The following is a 20,056-nucleotide window of genomic DNA, read 5'->3' as shown; positions in this document are numbered from 1 at the left end:
GACAATGGAAATATGGGTGGGTGGCGTTTTCCTTCGCATTAATGGTCATATTTTATTGCAGGTACACCCGATTTATGCATGAATAGCCTAACAATATCGAACCCACGCAGAGTTGTTAGTGTAGGCCTATAGCCTATAGGACGACATGACAGTAACATAGGCCTAATGTCTTCTAAAGGCCCTATGAGTTTAAGCGAACATTACACAACTCGCAGGGTCACTTTTTAGGGTCACCTTCACAGAAACACTATAGCCTGCAAGTTCATGAAATTGAGTGACGTTCCTTTATTTGACTCCCACAATATACAAAATATGAAAAAAATGTGTGAGATTGAAAGCTGGGCTATGTAAACATTGCCCATAATTATACGTACATCATTTATGCTTAACTTGGAGCTGCATTGCAATGTTCTAATGCAGTCTGATGAACAGCCTGTCAGCTGCTGGACTGTAAATTTGTTGAGTCCAGAAAATGAATAAGGGGATCTACCATCTGGCTCTTGATCGCCATCTCGTGGGCAATATGAGAAATTACCAAATGCAAAAGAAAAACAAGTTCTGGAGCAGCTCCATTGCTCATTACCTGCTCAGCTGAAAGGAATATTTTTCAATTCACATCACCCAAAGTCCTTTTATTTGTGGCCATCCCGCCTTTGTTATGCCCCGATCCCTTCAGACCATTTGGATGGGACTGTTTGGGAACACCAGGAAGCCTGATGAATGTAGTGAGTGAGTGAGTGAGTGGTTGGTGGTGATCTTAGGGGCCGATGGCGCAGGCTGGTTGCCTCACTTACGTCAGTTTACACCAGGGCAGCTGTGGCTACAATAGTAGCTTACCACGACCAAGTATGGAGTGAATGAATAATGCAATGTGAAGAATGTCCAGAAAAGTGCTATATAAAACCGATGCCTTATTATTATTTAAGATGACCAATAGTTTCAATAATGTCACACTCACCTTTTGCAGGTTAATTTAATTTATACATACATTATACACACAAGCAAGAATCTTTACAATTCTCTGTTCATACTTAAAAAGTAAAAAAGAGAGCTGTCCACATCACATTATCTATAATACTGCACAATGGGATATTAAAAAGATACAAAAATAGGTATAAATATAGTAAGTCAAAAGTAACCGACTTGTATGGTACATTAAAGAGCATCAAAGAAAACCTTAAACTTTATAGAGAGAGAAAAAAGACGAGGAAATTTGTGGAAATCAAAATTAAATTAACAGATTGTCAGTCGTTGCGCTTACATCTCAAACACTTTGTGGCACTTGAAGCAGAGGCTCGGGTTTTAAAGCTATTTCACAGAGTCCATCCTGTTCAAAAGAGGAGATGTAAGAGTGTTCAACAAGGAAAAGGTAAAAGTAAACAAGTCAAGAGTAGAATATAAACAATGAAGGTGCTGTGTCCTCTTTGGATTTGAAAAATATGTGCATGCAACTCACTCAAGGCACTGGAAAAATAATAATAATTTTAAAAAATAGTGATAGAAGCAATATGGATTACTATTTGCCCAATTGCCTGATGATAAAATTGTTAATTATCTTATCATATCCCATTCCAATTATGTTTTCATCAGTATGTTACCCTACTTTCAGTTGCATGATAGTTTACAGTTGGTAAAGGACAGCATCCGAAGAGATAAGAGAATCGAATACAGGATTGTGTTGCTTTTGTAAAAACAAAAAACAAGGCAATACTTTTTGTTGTCTGAAAAAAAAAAATCCAGTAACACATTCCTCCATTCGCCTGAAAATACTGCGTAAAAAAACCAAAACAAAAACAGAGAGGAATTTGATGAGAATAAGCCCCCCCAAAATAAAATAACACAAATTCTACTGATTGTCAACAAGCATTCACCGGTTGATATGAGCTTGGCACAGAGTTGAAGATATACACTTTTGGATAGTATTAGTTCCTTTGTAAATGTGTGTTTTTTTGTAACACAGGAAAGCGTTTTTCTTTCTAGATTCAGTCGGCTCCACTCACTCAACACGAGTCTCTCTCTAAGCCTCAGTTTTCTGCACTCAGGACCAGCCAGACTGCAGACCACTGTCACCACTCCAAACCACAACACACTCAACTCCAAAAGGCACACGCATCATTGCTTTCAAAAAGCCAAGCACACAAGTTTTTTTTTTCTTTCAAAATAAAAGCACAAACAGGTAATAATGATAAAACGTAAAAAAACAAACAAAAAAACATTACATACATTAAGCAGCACGTTGTAACAGAAAAGAAATAAACATACATGAGTCAATTTATGTTTTGTACAGAGCAAGTTTCAGTACGTGTTTAGAAAGTGATATAATGTTTTTGTATTGCACATAGTCATACTATCATCACATGTTGGAAAGATTATCATTCTGTGTGGTAAAATAATGTCACTATTGGATTGTAACTAAAAAATAAAGTGTGTGCCATTTAATTTTCAGTCAAATATCCCAAACTTTTGGCACCCTTTTCAATAAAACTGTTTTTAAAGGACATGATCCCCTCCTTGCTTTAATGTGAAGTACTACTATCCCCCAATAATTAGATGAATCTTTATAGTATCTCATCTCAGTCACATTTTGTTGTCAGTCGAAGACAAAATAGAACTACAGTATCAGATATACTGTGTAATTTATACTGCACTTTAATTTAATACGTGTCTTTTGCTACATGCTCTATCCATGTCAGCATCTGGATACTTTTGAACCTTACAGTAATTGTTAATTGAATCCTTCAGTACTTCAAATGTAACAGTTTGAACTAACTGTGTAACAGCATTCTCTAGTGGAGACAAGGGGAAAGGCACTGAACACTGAAATTGGCACAAAATTAGGTCAATTCACATAGAAGACGTCAGACATAACGTTTCAATACAGGCTGTGAATGTCATAGTACTGTATACAAAAATAAATGCTCTGTCTTGTAAAGGGCCATCGTTATCTTGCTCAAAAATACAATTGTTACAGTCCATGTGTGATTTGTCAGTCATCCAAAGACTCTCCCTCAGAATAGTTTCATTTGGAGTTGAGCACAAGTGATACTGCAAAACAAAGTGTGTATGTGTATTTGTAGCTTATTTCGCAGCAGCTGTTAAAATGGCATGTTACCTCCTCAGCCCCCACACCCCTCCCTCACTCCTGTGGTAAACAAGAGGAAACTGGCTCCACTCGTCACATCGACATGTCCAACATTTGAGTGTAAAGCAGCTCATGTGTCAGACAGCCATCGAGGGGTGTGTAGTTTGCCCGCAAGACCAAGGGTGGAAGGAATGGGACTCCATAAAACTTTCCAGACTTTACATTACATTCTTAAAACTCGCCCTATGAGCTGGCTGCTTCACCCTTGGCACAAAAAGTAAATAATTAAGTGTTTCTTGGTCCTGGATGGGAGGATTTAGATTCCACAAAGGAACAAATTGTAACTCATGCAACTAGACATAAAGCAGTCAAGAACAGCATACTGATATTGACAAAGTATGTGATAAACAGATGACATACATCCAGCCTGATAAACTGCATATAATGCATGTTCAGGACAGTATTATGCCAACTGCAGTATGCCATTATTGAACAGAATCATGATGCCTGGTGCAGCAGGTGGTTTCACACACCACTTGTTTTTGTCTTTAAACATACACCGGCTCACAGCCCTCTCCCTGCTCCCCTTCCTCCTCATCCTCCTCTTCCTCCTCCTGCTCCTCCACCTGCTCGGGGCTCGTAGTGCCCCCGGTGGCTCCAGTTAGGACATAACTGCTGTCCAGTGGTTTGGGGTAGCGGAAAGGGCAGCCGTTGTCATCAAAGAACCTGCGGAAAGTAAACTCGTAGAAAGCGTGTTCTGGGTGTTTTCCCTGAGGAGAGCAGAGCAGGTCCAGTGTCCGTGTGCTGTCTCCACTGTCGCTCCACGCCCCGGGCCCCCCCTCCTCCTCCACAGGGTCGAAGTTGGAAGTGTCCATGGGATGGGCGATCTTTGGTCTGTATGGTGCAGGCTGCTGACGCAAGTTACTGGAGAAATCCACCTGAGAGAAGAAAGGGTGACTCTTTATCTCCCCTGCCCCGTTGGCTCCCAGACGGTCCTCAGCAGAGCAACAGAGGCGACCGATGATGTCCACAGCCTCAGGGCTAAGTTTGACCTGCGCAGGCACCTGTAGTGTGCTCTCCCAGTTAATAACCTGCCGAAATGTAAGATAATAAAGAAGAGGTAAGTTACTTATGTGGTACAATTTGCCATATTATTATATTTTCTACTTTTACTTCCTCTTCACTGACCTTAATCTGAGTCTCAGTGGGTGTGGAGGCCAGGAAAGGTGGCTGTCCCACCAGCATCTCGAACAGGATCACTCCCACGCTCCACCAGTCACACAGCTGGGTGTAGCCTGCACACAAGGCAGATTAAGTCCCGGCACATACCATAATAACTATTAATCAGCTACAGCAAATAAACAAGGGACTATAGTTGCAGGGAAAAAGAATGACACACAATAATTTCAAGACCCACCTTTACGCAGCAACACCTCTGGAGCGATGTAGTTGGGTGTTCCCACCAATGAGTGGGCCAGACAGCGCTGGTGCTGCTTGTTCGCTCTCTGCTCCAGTGTCATCAGCCGGTCTCCACAGCGACAGTTCGACACATCGTCCCAAAAGTCACTGGGCTCCATACTGTCCTGTCGAACGTGGCTTCCTGTGGAGGAAAAACTACAGTTAAAATCTCAGTTCATTTGCATGAGATGAAGTAGACTTTCACAATATAATTATTATATTAATGCAACATGTTCTCTATTGCACATTAAAACGTCAACACAACAGCCAACACAAGTAGTATCTCATTTGTCAAACTTTGTGCAACGCTAGTGGATGCATTAGGGATATAGTTGACCTTTCTGGTAGTATTTGGAGTTGTGTGTCCATCGGAAGCCAGTGCAGAGTCCAAAGTCTGTCAGTTTGATGTGTCCGTCCAGGTCTATGAGGATGTTGTCTGGTTTGATGTCTCTGTGGATGAAGCCCATCTTGTGGACGCTCTCGATGGCCAGAGTTAGCTCAGCCACATAGAAGCGTGCAAGTGTTTCTGGAAACACCCCCATCCGGATCAGGAGGCTCATCATATCGCCTCCGGGGATGTAGTCCATAACAAAATACAGGCTATCGCGGTCTTGGAAGGAGTAGTAGAGGCGAACGACCCACTCATTGTCTGCCTCGGCCAGGATGTCTCGCTCTGCTTTTACATGAGCCACCTGCAACAAAATATTGATTTTTCAATTAAAGATTGACAAGAAAGAAAAATGTATCCATAAAAACAAATGCAGGTGAGTGCCTCCATGGTCTGGGGAAATTGTCAACAGAGACCAGTGCTCTTCTAGGACAGGGCTGCATATTCAAGAAAAGGTAAGCTAAGAACTGGCTTTGTGAGACAACTAGTGTCGAGTGGAGAAAGCAGTGAAAAAGTTAAAAAAAAGTCAGAGGCACTCGAGTCTTTAGCAAAATAAAAGTCCTTTATTTAAACATGGACCAGCTTACGTGTTTCGACCGCATGAATGAACAATGCTTCCATATAGCACTTCATATCCAAGCCACTGCTATTATGTTGTTGGACTTGTACTCCAAGTGAGTCAACAGTAATAAAAACACTGAAAAAAACAGAATAACTATTTGCATCACCTGGTTGCGGTTGAGGACATCTTTCTTGCGCAGTGTTTTCATGGCGTACAGTGCACCTGTGTCCACTTTTCTGGTCAGACACACTTCACCAAAGGCACCGATGCCCAGAGTTTTTATTTTGACAAACATGGATTTGTCCATTTTGGCACGGCGTAGACGGTTGTAGTTCGACTCTTTCTGATTCAACATCTTCCTCATCTGCTCCTGCTCTGCTTTGGAAAGGCCAGCCTTGACAAAAACAAAACAGAAATCAATGAGAATAAATATGACTTGAAGGTTGTATACAAATCTAATGAACTTTCCAGTTTATTAGAATGTCTCAAAGCTCAGGACAAAACAACCCTTTTCAGACAGATACTTAAATCACGATATGCCACATAATATAAATAAATAAATAAAGAACAGAATCTTGTGAAATAATGATTTTAGTTATAATGGGGTAATCAGAAATGCAGCCTAAATTGTGTTAGTCATACAAATTACAGCCGAGGCATCCATGTCCTCATCACATAGCCATTTCTTCCAGCATTCTTCACAGTCTGTACATGCACGCTATTTAGCAGGTTTCTCAAATCCGTCACACACACCTTAAACTTAGTGTTGCGTATCGTTAGTGCATATTTATTGCCCTGGATTAGCCAGTAAAATATCACCGCACTGTCTAACTGAAAAGCCAAATTACAAATCGGTTGATTGATTATATAAGCTGATTGGACGGCAGCTTACCGATGACATCTCCTGCTCCAGCTGGACTCGTCGGTTCAGTTTTTGCTGGTAGGTTTTCATCACATTTTCAATGTGTTGCTCCATGTAAAACTTGAAGGCGAAGGGTGAATAGGATTTGATGCGTGACTCCCTCTTCTCCTCGTCGCGCCCATTCTTCCGGACTGGGACAGGGGAAGTCTGGATTTGTTTTTTGTCTTTCACAGCTTTCTCTCCTTTTGTTGATTTGGTCTTCTCCTTCACCTGCTGGTCCTCCTCTTTCGTGCTGCCTCCACTGCCACTGCGTGTGCTCCTGGCCCCAGGGTCCTGAGTGCCACACAAGGCTCCTTCCACAGCCCCTGCCTCTGCAGCTGCTCCAGCCATGAGCAGGTTTTTGGGGTAAGGAGGGGGAGGGCAACGGGGTTCTTGTGTAGGCTCCAGGGTATAAGTCTCCTCTGGAACGTAGCTTAGTGTCTCAGTGTCTGGACCTTGGGTGGTCATCCAACCGGGATGGCAGGGTCCCACAGCAGTCTTGGGTTCTGGTCTCATCACTCGGATGCTGCTGACCGGCTTCTGGATTGGAGGAGAAGTCACTGCAGTGATGGTGTTTGGAGGGCCAATAGAAGGATCCTGTTTATTAGTTGTTGGCGGAGTTGCCATGGTGGGCCGAATTCCCGGGGCAGCTGAGCGATTATTGAAGGAGTTGGTTCTGCTTGGGACCCGGACCTCCCTGAAGGGGGTGCAATGGGGCTGTGGCTGTCGTCCTGATGGGGCTCCCTCTGGGCCTGGAGGCCCAGCCCAGTGGTGCTCATACAAGTCCAGGTTAAGGCTAGCTCTTGAGGGGGTCATAAGGCCTTGGGGAATTTCAGAGAAGTCTGGCCCCATGGCCCCAGGAGGAGATCGAGACATCATGTGGACCTGGTGGGACGTAGGGCTGGCCTGTCGGGGGTGGGAGTGGGTCAGGTACAGGTTGGCAGGATATCCCCCGGCAGCGCCCCCTGTCACATTCTGCCCAATAGCACCTTTACCCTGCATGTACTGGTCAGGAGCCATGGGCGCTGAGGCCATCTTGTTCTGGAAGGACGGGGTCCTTTTGACCCCGTAGCTGGCTGGTTCCATCATGTGTGGTCTTCCATGGCCATAGTCAAAGTGGGGGCCGGGAACAGGGCCTCCAGGGGGCAGAGGTTGCCCAGGGACATTATAGCTCATCATTGGCTCCATCCCACCAGGGTATCCCTTCTGCTGACCCCCTGGTGGATACATGTTGGGGGCTGGGTTACTTTGGCCCGTCATCACAGGTGGATAATTGGCCATGTTCGGGGAGCGGCCCATTGGGTTTCCCATGGTGGAGCCCTGCGCAGGCCCAGAGGGAGGCAGCATGTAGTTCATGACAGGGGTGGGGCCCATGTAGGGTCTGGGCATTTCTCCTTCAGGACCATATGCAGCCGCACCATCATACAGAGGAACCCCCATCTGGTGATACGGAGGCATAGCGGCAGCTTCACCTGAAGCTTCTAGAGGTGGACGGTGGTCCATCGAGTTTGGCATGCCAGCTTTCCCTAACAATCAATAAATAAAATGTTATTGGACACAAAGACAAAGATGTGTAAATGAAAGAGAAGAATATAGGGTGAGTTTGACTGTAAATTATGAAAGCTTCTGTTCACCTGGAGAAGTCTGCTTGATCACACGGACAATGAGTTCATTGCGAGGGTCAAGATAACCCATTTTACTGATGTACTCCAAGGCAGCTTCAATGTTTCGACTTCCAGTCTGCTTTAGTGCCCGCACAGCCATCTCCTGCAATGCAACACAAAAAAACAAAACATCTTTTTTATTTTGCCAGTCAGCATTATGTCAGCAGACATCGTTTTACAACATGCATGTGCTTGCATTAGACGTTTCACCCTTAGGACCGTATCCCGGACCGGGTGCATTTGGCCTCAACAGGTGTCACTGGAAGAGCCCAAAGGTATTTAGGTCACCATCTGAAAAATGCTAGATCGCCTCTGAGCAGTATCTATTCCCGAACAGAAGAGCGATGCAAGATCAAGACTTTGCGGTAAAAATATGGTATGAAACACAGAACATTCCTTAAGCTTTTTATGAAACAATGCCAATCATTCTTTCGGCTCCAACCTTAATGCAACCCACACAATAATCATGCTAAACCACTTTCTAAAACTTAACTGCACTTTCGATCATGCACTAAATAGCAGTAGCAGTCTTATTGGAGCCATGCTATGGCCTGCATGTTTCCCTGTCCCACTCACAGATCCACACCTCAATGAAGAAATCCCCACAAATGGCACATGACCTCACCCCAAAGACATTCTGCTGCTCCGCTCTTACAGAGCCTCCATTCAGCAGCAGCTCTGACGCCCCTGCTGGCCAAACCACTGTTTTTAATACGTCCAATTTACTAACTAATGGCTTGTTTCATTATAGCACACATATTTTTTTGGTCAATCTAATGAAAACAACCAAATAAAAACAATAACCAAAGCAATAATATATCTGTCTTGGGACTAAAGAACAAAAATAGCCTAACTCTGGCGTATTTTCAGAAAATTAATGAGTTGTCTCTGAAATAAACAAACAAACAAAAACAGGATGGAGCATTTTGCTACCAAGGCGTGTACACAGTTCCCAAGGCCAGGAAATGCCAATGCCACCAACTTATAGTTTATGTGTTGTTTGGAGGCTGTCACAGCGACCATAGGTGTAACTTGTGAATTGCGTAGTGCGTACACATTTCTATTTCGAACGCGCTCCTTATTTTCTACACAAACAGAGCTAGGCCAGAGAATAGCCATCCACCCATCGACACAGTGTTTATACTCCATTTCCTGTGAGTGAATGTGTGTTACATTCCTGCGTAACCAGCAGAGTCCTGGCGGCCAGAGCTGCCCAGTAATGTCACAAGCCATTTCCTAGCTGTCCGAAGGACACTGCTGTACTTTATAAATGTGGTAGTACTGGGCATTTGGGTCATTTAAGTCCCACTGAGATTTATTTTCCAGGGGAGTCCTGGCCCCAGAGGGGAACCTATAGTACATATTTTTAGTCACAGGGAAAACCGGAGCACCCAGAGGAAACCTTAGCAAGCACAGAGAACATGTAAACTAGACACAGAAAGGCCCCGCCCCATTTGGCCCGGGGATCAAACCCGGGACCTTCTTGCTGTGAGGCATGAGCGCTAACCATTGCGCCACCGTGCCGCTTGTACAAAGTATCCCTCGTTTCTGAGGTTAATGTGTATCTAGTTCAAATAAATAAACTAAACTGCATGTTTGAATAATTCTCCTGGAGACTGGGTAATGACTGAGGAGGTTCTAATGTTGATCAAACAGTGAGTTATTGTATGATCTGAGATACATTGTGTCTGTGTTGAGAACAGTAGTGTAGTCCCCGAGTCATTGAGGTGAGTTGATAAATAAATGGAGAATAAAATTCTCTTATTATCTGCACATTCAGGGTATAAAAGGAAAACCACTACAATAATTCTTAGATGGTCACATGTTAAAGAGTGTTTTTTGTGCTTTGTCTGTGTGAAGGGGCTCGTGGTGACTCAGCTGTCATGGCGGCAGATGTTGCGCACATTCCTCCGCTCAGGAAAAAGGAATTTGAGCTCTCTATCTCTGAAATCTATGCCTTTCTTTTTTCTCATTTGATAATTTGCAGGCATACATGTACTTTTGTCACAATGGTTGCCAGCCACAATCATGGATTTATCCCAAACACTTAATCATTGTGGACAAATCTTACGAACATATGTGCTACTACTAAAAAAAACACATGCCAAGATCTATTGTTTTTCCCCTAAATATGGTTAGAGATATTAACCTTACAAATAGTTTAAACTTTAAAAAATAAAGTTTGTAAGGAAGACTGTGAGACTTTGAGCCATTTCTCAAACACATTCCTTTATGAGAGCTTACAAATGAGAGCCATATGGCGGACAGTCCGGGAGCAGAGCACACAGGGATGGACACGCCAAGAGGGACGTTCATCCATCATCCAACAGAGTCAGCTGAACAAGTCTTAGCTCTCTGTTTTATTGTTTCTTGTAAGAAGCGTGTAAGTGTGTATTGAGGTTTGCAATCAAAACATGCAGCCAAAGCAATTAAAGTTAAGTTCTTAATTAGTGATGGGTGGATGATCATTACTAAAATATCCATATTTTGATCCCGGAGCCAGTATCAAAAGGAATCATTCCTCATGTCTAAGCATAAAATACTTGCATAATATGTAATTGCTTTAAGCTCATGATTTAATCTTTTTGCAGTTACATTCGCTGGTATCCACATTCTGACTTTTCATACCATCGTTTGCTTTTTGATTACTTTATTGTCCGTGTCCTAAGCCACACATGGCCCTGTACAGTAAAGTCTCTGTAATGGCTAAACGTTTTAGAGGGAAGAAAATGCTAAACACACCCTGCTCTGCTCCCTTTCCTTCCTTGTCATCTCTATGCGTGGCATGCCATTGCCACCCCCAGCCTCCCCCTCCCTCGCGCCCCCTCCAAAACATTTCCTTCTTAAAAAAATATATATATTATATGTAACAGACCACAACGCACTGCAATTTACTTCTGGAGGACAAGAGATGACTTTAAAAGAACAATAAATAATAATGATAAAAATTATAGTAAAACAATGTAAATTCTATGACATTAAGTTTTTTTTTGTTTTTTTTACCAAATTAAATTAATATTACTAATAAGTAATTAATTTGAAGGTATAGCACAACAGTGACACAAATAGACAAGATGCCAACATTAAGTATCAACTACACTGAGCTCATTTAAAAATATAAAATGTATAGCATTGCGTTCCTGAGGCGTGTAGGAGGCGACATACTGACTGGCGACTGGACTGAGCGGAGGGGAACTGCTCCACCCTGCTGCCATTGAATGTTCACTTCCTGTTTGCACTGGCCGGGCTGGCGGCTCTGGCCCATTCACAGCCACAGCCGGCAACAGGTCAATGTCAATCATGGAATGGAATGGAAGCTTTTTTGTATCGCGCTTTTCATATGACACAAGTCACCCAAAGAGCTTCACATAGTGTCAGAGTCAGAGATTTGTTCTTCATTCACTCCACACTCAATGTAGCTTCAGTTTCCCCAGGGACTGACCGAAGGACTGTCGCGATTGCACACATCTTTGCCAACGGTCCCTCTGACCACCACCATTCACTCACGCATCACACATCATTCATCCCTATTGTACGTGTTTTTTTTACACGGGGAGAACACGCAAACTCCACACAGAAAGACCCATCCAGGTGAGAGTCCAACACGAGACTTTCTAGCTGTGAAGGACAAACGCAAACCGCTGGGCTACCTGCTATACCATATCGAGCAATATGATCCATATTGCTGTTCAACTTCTAATAAGAATTCAAATACTTAGCTTCTTGTTTGATATCTGAACAAAACATTTAATTGGAAAAAAAAAAAAAAAATGCTGGCACTGGTGTTCAAATATGCACAACCTGAATAGCATAAGAAAGTATTCATTAACAAACTAGTGTTGTGCATTAGGATATTCCAAGAGTGTTTCATTTAGTGATAAAGGCCCTATTCCTGATTTTATTTACAAATAATAACAAATTACATATTTTAAATTGTTGCGTTCCAAACTCATTCCTGACTTTTGTAAAGCATTTCAACACAATTCTTTCATATGCATGTTATGAGTCCTCCTTTGACAATATACTGAAAGAGAAAACAACATTTCTACTAATTACAAAAAAACAATGTATTGACCTTTTAAAAATAATCTGCCAAAATTGCGGCGGATTTTTCCACCAATAACTTTATGATTATTAAACATATGTCAGGTAAGATGTTGGTAGAAACATCATTCAGTTCAATTCATTGGTACTTGTTTGTAAATGAGGAGTAATTAAAAGGAGAATCATCATAACCTATAATTAACAATGTAATGTCAAAGCTGAAATCTGTTTACGGTAATCATAAACTGTGTCGGCCTACATACTGGTTATTGGCATATCGTCACTTTGCAATATTTAGTAATATCGGTGCCCCAAATTACCACTTTGGATGGGCTTTTGAACAAAACACTATCATTAAATAACATAAGGCCTTGATTTGAGTCACGTTGTCAACTTTTTTTTAAAATACGTTAAGCGTCATGAACATCTTACATAGTACCAAAGATGCTTTGTGCTTTGTTGGATCTGTGATGGACTATTCTCTTCTCTCCTTTCTTTGGAGAGGAGCTGAAAGTGCCCACAGCGTTATACTCCCCGTAGGAGAAGCCTCATAACTCCTGAGACGAGGCAGAGTTTCTTCACACTGCATTAGTCTGAGCAGAGCATTCTTCACATGCCACGCTCCATCACAGGGCCAGGCCGCGAGCTGCTTAACCACTCATGTGCCAGAATAAACTTCACTCACCACATTATGGAGGGAAAAAATATTTAGTACTGTCGTAGAATATGGTGTATGTCATCAAGAAAAGTGTCTAATGTGGCCTTTCATTAAGAGTAATCAAATGACTCTGCTGTTCCTCTTCGATCTCAGAGGATAAAGGTCAAATGTCAGCCAAGCTTTTGATTCTCACAAGGAAAAAACACAAAAACGGCCCTTCAGTTCTCCGCTAATGGGAAAAGCGTGCATTCCACAGATAAATATGCAAATGGTCAGACTGGGAAATCACTTGATATTTCAACATTTCAGTGAATTACAGTTAGTAAGAAGCACCTATTCAAATGTTTATTCAATCATCACTGCAAGATTCATGTTACTAAGACATGTTTTCTTATTCGAAATGTTCAACAGTTTAGGTAGATAACTGGGTTACAGTGTGGGATTGAGTGTGTAGAAATAGCAGTGTCTCTATGTACTAAATTAAGTTTTATAGTATCAGATAATAATGTTTATCTCTATTATGCTGTTTGACTCTTACCTGGTCACAGCCAGCGTTGACCAGCTCTTGCAGCATCTGCCTATTCACCTCCCCAGCACCAGTGGGATGTCCCGAGCTGGAGGAAGCCCCAGATTCGTTGGCAAACGGCATCAGCGACTTGCGGATCTCTCTCAGGGCATTCTGGTAGTTGTTGAACTTCTGTGGTGGCCGGAGCTGCTGCTGTCTGCTGGCAGTGTCTTTGCTGCTCTTACAGTCAGCGCTCCGGCTGCCCTCGTTGCGGGAGCTGGCCCCATGGAGAGCCTGGCTCACCAGTTTGGCCGGCTGTTTCAGGCCCTCCTTGATCTCCTGCAGCCGCTGCCGAGTGTTGCCCACGTACGGGGCGGCTGGGAACGTCTTGGGCCTCATGGCCTCAGTGCCTGCAGCAGGCTGTGACACTATGTGAACTGTCACACTCCACAGGCCTCAGCCTCAAAATAAAGAATGTCACAGCCGATCAATGTGTGCAGTCTCCTGTCTGACTCTGATGTATTTGATGCAGTTAGATGATAAAGATAAAGGCTACTACAGTCTCTCCATGATGTGGCTTTTAAGGCTCAGGTTCCAGTTTATTCCAAGAATTGGTCATAAGTGCAGCATCAAACCAAACCATGATGGCCCCCAACTGCGCCTAGAAAAAAGACAGACATTAACTGGGCTGGTATTAAACAAATTATTATTACAGCATTTCAAGTAATACCATTGTACGGGAGTATAAATGTTACTTACTAAAATCCATATAATCTAACCCCTAAAATGATGCTGTGGGATGTTTCATCCAGTGATACTCATGTGCTACAATAAAGTCTGCACTAATGACAAACATATCCTCCTGCTGCAAATGCATAATTTACGAATGTCGGTGACGTAAAGCAGCACCTGCCCCTACCCCCTACTCCCGGTGTATAACAGCGGTTGCACAAGTCGGGCTCTGACATTGCATTCCTATACTGCACGGTCATCAGTAAATACACTGAACCCCAGCTCAGGGTCTCAACATTGTGGACCTCCCTTGACACCACTGGACGTCCTACGTTAGTTGCGCGCTCATATACACAACCACGGCATTCTAGAGACGCACAGTATTAACACACATGCTCCTGGTAAGGCCTTCACATGAGAGTCCATGGGCCAACATTAAAGTGACGTGCATGAAAAAAATGGTGCCACAAGAAAAATACCAGAAGGCAGATAAAGAGAAATGAGTTATTTCAGACCCTGAAAGCATCTGTGCAGCAATTTATTGGTGTCTATTAGTTGTTGAAATATTTTGGTCTGGACCAAATTAGTGACCCAACCCTCCTCTGTCCCTAAAGCTATGCTGTCCAACAGAGTGGCTCATAAACTTTACATACCGATCTCAGCATAGACAGATTCCTATAGCTGCACGCTGCTGGCAAGTATAGGGCGTACTTCCTTTTAAAGCAGCTTTAGCCAATATGGAGAGAAGAAATTCTTTATTATGCAGGGTGTGGACTGAATGAAATGTATTCAGTTCATCACCCCAGTAACAAAAGCTCTGTCTTCCATCTGTCTTAAGACCTCAAACACATACTCTGCATACAAAAGGCTCTCATTTAATTCAATTAAATCAGTTAAATGGGAAAAGGATTCGCAATACAGTGCTTGGCAAAAAGATCCCAAAATGTTCCAAGAATTCTTATGTTACAACAACAGTAGAAAAAAGACCATGGTCCAAAATCTCAAGTCCATTTTTGTTGACATACACCAGCTTCATTCAAGATGCCCAAGGTGGACTAAACTTTCACTAATGCTATAAACTGCATGGCAAAACCCCTTCCGGTGTGGACCACATCTTGAGTGGTGAGGAGAGGAGCTGTTGGAAACATCTCTGGGATCTCTTGACTCCATTCCTGCAATGCTTTAGGCGCCATGTCCAACGAATAACATTCCATTGCACAAGTAAATACATGTAAAGTCATGGCAGCGACACATCACAAGACAGGCAGAGCCACGCTGACCAAAATAAACAAAAACAATTAAAAGATTTGTTATAATGGACGATTTATGAGACCTACACTGTGTTCTGCTAAATGCTGACATTTTCATTAGAATAAAGCTCTTCAGTTAGAAACAAATGAATCAACACACAAATACTGTCATAATGTACAAAAAAGTAAGAAAATACTTTGGTATGGACTAGACTGCATTCCAGCAGAGCATTGTTCTCGCCCCTTTTCATCAGACCTTGTTTGGACCCACACTGGAAGTTGGTATTCACTCATTTGTCCAAGTGGGGATTTGAACCTGGATCTCCTGGTTCAGTGACTTGCAAGTTGAGCTAGCCAGCCACTGTATATGCTGGCTGTAAGGACAGAGGCAGATGGGCCATCCAGGATGAAATATTCAGGGTAAAACATCTATAAGTGCAACCGATGTCGTCCTCAGCAAATGTTTCAGAGAACAGGGAGAGGTGCTGGAGGTATCATCATGAGAGGACAAGCCCTTACAAGGGATTCCACTGAAACATAACTAAAGAGCAATAGAGGAGATCTCTTACAGGACAAGACCCCAGTTGTAGGCTGTGCAAAGAGACACTAAGACGATCCAGCATCAAACTGGAGCTACATGGTCATAAGCAAGTAGCTGACATAGTGCACAGGCACGTCTGTGCAGAGTATGGACTGGAAACCCCAAGGTCAACGCCGGAAATGTCTCCAAATGTGGTGGATCACGAATGAACCAAGATCTTGTAAAATACAGCCAATCATTCCTATTTTACATTACACATGCTTTTAACTAGATTGTTGTTTAAATTTAATCTCAAACTAGAATGACCAAGTGATGATAACATAACATTTTAGTTGAGCATCTCCCGTGTGCCTCTGCCTCTGCCACCAATCATTACCATTGATGCTAATATCAACAACGAACACATCTGGCTGCATGTGTTTGTAGCATTGTTTGTCGTCTCTGCGTTTTTCCCTGACAGATGCTTGACACGATTGGATCCAGCTGTGGCCCCTTACCTGGCAACGCGGCGCTGTATCAGAGTAAACAGAGGCACAACACAATCCCCAGTGTGGAGAAAGTGAACCCCTAAAGCGGCCACAAACAACAGGCCAGTATCACACAAAATGTGTTACTATTGCCCTATGACACCATGACAACCGAAGTAGCAGTAACGGTGTAAAAAGAGCAGGAAAGCGGGTAATTGTACTTTCAGTATTCTGAAATGTGAAGTACGGTGAACACAAATTCGGCAGTACATCATTCTGACGTCTTCTGTTCACCTGGTTTCAATAATCTTCATGATCATTTCATAAAGGTAAAATACTCTAAATCTATAACGCTGTTCCACCTCCTTCCATCTCCTCTGGCACTCAAAGCGTTGCCATGATTTAAGTAAATGTTTTTTTTTGCTTCTTTTGAATTTAAGGTTTGCTGCAGAAAAAGGGACACCGTAATTAAAATATCACTTTAATTACTTTGAATACACTCTTTCAGAACATTTTTGACCAATATTTGAACCAAAAAAGCCCTACTAAGATTTCAGAATGTGTCAGGGGACCCAAGAAGGAAACCAAGAGAGAACATGTAAAGTTAAACTTGCCTCCACTGACCATGGGCTCAAATCTAGGACCTTCTTGATATGAGACATATCATGCTAACCGCTTTACCACTCACCGTGCCCCTGCGCCATGCAGGCTGAGTGAGTGACTGAGGGAAATTTTGAGCACATAAGTCGATTTAACAGGAAAAAAAGGACTTGATCGCCACATAATAATCTTTCTAAATTGGGAGAATTTAATACATTATTTTATATTCATCGCCCACCCTTGGCCCATACAATTCACAATACCTCATGTGAAACTGCTGAGTGTGACTAAATTTGGGTGCATTGGACAAAGACAGAGCAGATGAACAGGAATCAGATGATACTTGAAAACAGAACGAAAGAGGATGAAAATGGACCAGGGTCCTGTATGGATGCAACCCGTGCACTGGTCAGGAGGGTCATGATGAGTACAGTCAGAATACTGTACAAGAGACGAGTGTAGTATCTAAACTATCCACTTAAAACAAATGTTTACATACTTATGATCGGCCTGTTGTTGATTATTGCGCAAAAATGCAAATTATGTGTTGAGCACAATTCCTGAGAAACAATTCCTGTTTATTGTTATGAACAACAGGGAAGGTAAACAGTAAACCTAAGGGGGGAATACAAAATTGCACGATCAACTAAATCATTAAACTGGGATGATAGTAATAACTTATCATCCTCTCAGAATTCAGCTATGTGAATTAGAACATAACATGCCATTAATGTGGCTAGGATAAACTACAGGAGATAAGATATGCTTAGCTTTATCTTTCCTTTGGGATATCCTGAATACCACAACAGCATTCACACAGGGTGTTATCAAATACTTGTAGTACTGATTACAGAAAATGGTACAGAACAATTCTGCAATAACAGAGTAATAGACATTGTTGTACAATGAGTGAGTGACTGACCAATAAGTAATAATAAGTGACAAGTGACAATGCAAGAGGAACAAATTACAATTATAGCAGCGTTAGGTTTGTTCAGGGCAGGATAACACTAGCCAGGTATGGGTACTAGGAACCATTCGCTGCCACTTTAACCAGTGAAATATAAATATACTTGGATCTGATTTCGTATGCATTAAGTCCCCAATAAGCCTTCCATGCCTGGCAGTTATATTAAGTTTCTGTTGTATTTTATATGTTTATATATGTGTATTACTGATCATACCCATCAGTAAGTCTATTTGATTAAAAATGAGCATAAAGTAATGAAATTGCGGCTGGTACAAAGAAGGGGAGAAAGTAATAAGTGGTTATAATGTTTGGAAAAGGCTGACCATAGTGGGCTATGAGCAAAAATGTCAAGCCTTGGAAATAGTTAATGATAGATCAAATGACAGTGTAATTTTACTTATTTACTTTATTGGTAATTGCTTGAATGGTCTAATTATACCATAGTTATTACATAGTTTTCCTAGTGCGTCTAAGCATTGAGCCCCTGAAGGCTCACAGCTCAGGAAACCCCTGCTTTAACACGCTTTGGCCTTCGCTGCAGTTCCTCGGGCTGGAGAATGGAGGGGGGCATCCAGCCAGGACATTTTTGCGCTTTTTAACCCCTAAAACACCCCATCACAATGAACAAAAAAAAAAAATCCCTAAATTCAAATGCTTTTACCGAAGCAAACATAGCGGATCTTTCCCCTCAGCAACAAGCCGTGCGCATTAGTTACACCACCACTCCCCTCTCCTGGAAAAGTAATACCCAACTTACCATGTGATAGAAGAAGCGAGGATAACACAGAATTTAGGGTAAACTCCGAGTCGAGTCCGGTCACAAAGTTTGGATCTGGGACGTGGTTAAGTCTGCGAGCTCAGCGGAGTCGCGGATACCGTTTAAATGAGGAGAAAAGAGCCTCCATTTTAGCGCAGACTGCAGCGGGGATCAGAAATACAGCACAAAGTTGGACACTCGCTGCATTGTTAACATTCCTCAGGTCACGTGACGGACCGACGCACGTCAGCGCCGCCGCAAAGATCGTCTATGGAGCGGGAGCGAGCAACCCCACTTGTTTAGATAAGACTGTCACACGAATCACGCCGTTTTCTTTCTTTATACAATGTTTGGTTTATCTGTAATGGCTGGCTGGATTTCATTCACATATTTCATTCATCCAAGCAAAAATATTTTAATTTGGGGGGACATTTTAGAGGCAGGTCGTTCACTGTGAGCGGACCCTGAAATTCATTCAGTTTGTCAAATTGTGCATCTTCTGCAGTGGTTCCTTTGATTTTTGTTGACCAAAAAAAAAAAAAAAAAAAGATCCTGTAGTGTAAATCCATGGGTCTATTATAATATCGTGTAAATCTAATATATGTTTAAGCCACTCACCCTTCGCGTTAACAGAGCGCATTTTCACCTGTTCAGTTTTACCCAAATCACAAATCAAATCAAAGCTTCCCCTATAGGCCAGAGTAACGCCTCATTTGAAAGCTAAGGACTACAAAACTGATGTCAACTTTTTGTCGCTTTTTGGTCACTTCTATAATTGTTGATTTTTGTTGTTGTAGTGTTTTTGTCACATTTTGGAAGTGTTTTTGCTTTTCTTTTAATGTGTTTTTGTTGGGGGGGTTGTCTCTTTTTTCTATAACTCTTTATTCGTGTGTTTTTGTTGCTGTTTTTATTGTGTTATTGTTGGTTTTCCAGTTTAGATTTGGATAATGCCAAACTGCAGAGGATGTGCTCGGTTCATGTGGGGGTTAAGAGGTTAAATCCTCAAGAAGTGAAATCATCAAATAGGCAACATTCCCAAATGATATTGGGATGTCCCTTTTTCAAAAAGACAAACTACTTGAAATAAACTAATATAGCCTATATTAACGGTGGAATAAGAATCAATACATTGAAATGATGTTTCTTCATTTTATTCTATATTAATTAATGTCTTGTGTACGAAATGCGCGGTATATATAGAATTGCCTTGCTTATATCCTTTAGACCAGTTTTTTTTTCAGAAGCTCTAGGTCAGGCGTCACCAACGTGGTGCCCGCGGGCCCCCAGGGGCCCTTTGGGGCATGTCCAGTAGCCCTTGGGACGTTTTCTAAAGTGTAAAACACTTCATTTTCTTGAATCTAATTCTTAAAATTAGTTATTTCGGTTCTTGTGACTCGGTATGAGTTTAAAATAAAGCTATTTTAATATAATATGGGGTCAATATCCTATAAGTGAACAGTGTACGTTAAAGTCTTTA

At 42.2% G+C, this 20,056-nt stretch overlaps 1 protein-coding gene across 1 annotated transcript; it reads right to left on the bottom strand.

Moving 5' to 3' along the window:
- Positions 1 to 1,620: 1,620 nt before the first annotated feature.
- lats2 (large tumor suppressor kinase 2) lies at positions 1,621 to 18,788 on the bottom strand. The gene is made up of 9 exons (XM_079563036.1): positions 18,580 to 18,788; positions 13,296 to 13,923; positions 8,026 to 8,158; positions 6,383 to 7,917; positions 5,657 to 5,884; positions 4,878 to 5,232; positions 4,500 to 4,682; positions 4,271 to 4,377; positions 1,621 to 4,173 (listed from the first exon to the last, which is right to left on the bottom strand). The coding sequence occupies exons 2-9, from the start codon at positions 13,659 to 13,661 to the stop codon at positions 3,631 to 3,633; spliced, it is 3,450 nt and encodes a 1,149-aa protein (XP_079419162.1). The 5' UTR covers positions 13,662 to 13,923; positions 18,580 to 18,788; the 3' UTR covers positions 1,621 to 3,630.
- Positions 18,789 to 20,056: the final 1,268 nt, after the last annotated feature.

This window comes from Gobius niger (assembly GCF_951799975.1).
Source record: "Gobius niger genome assembly, chromosome: 9".
Taxonomy (NCBI): domain Eukaryota; kingdom Metazoa; phylum Chordata; class Actinopteri; order Gobiiformes; family Gobiidae; genus Gobius; species Gobius niger.
The sequence above is the reverse complement of the archived record's forward strand: the minus strand, read 5'-3'. Positions and strand labels throughout refer to the sequence as shown.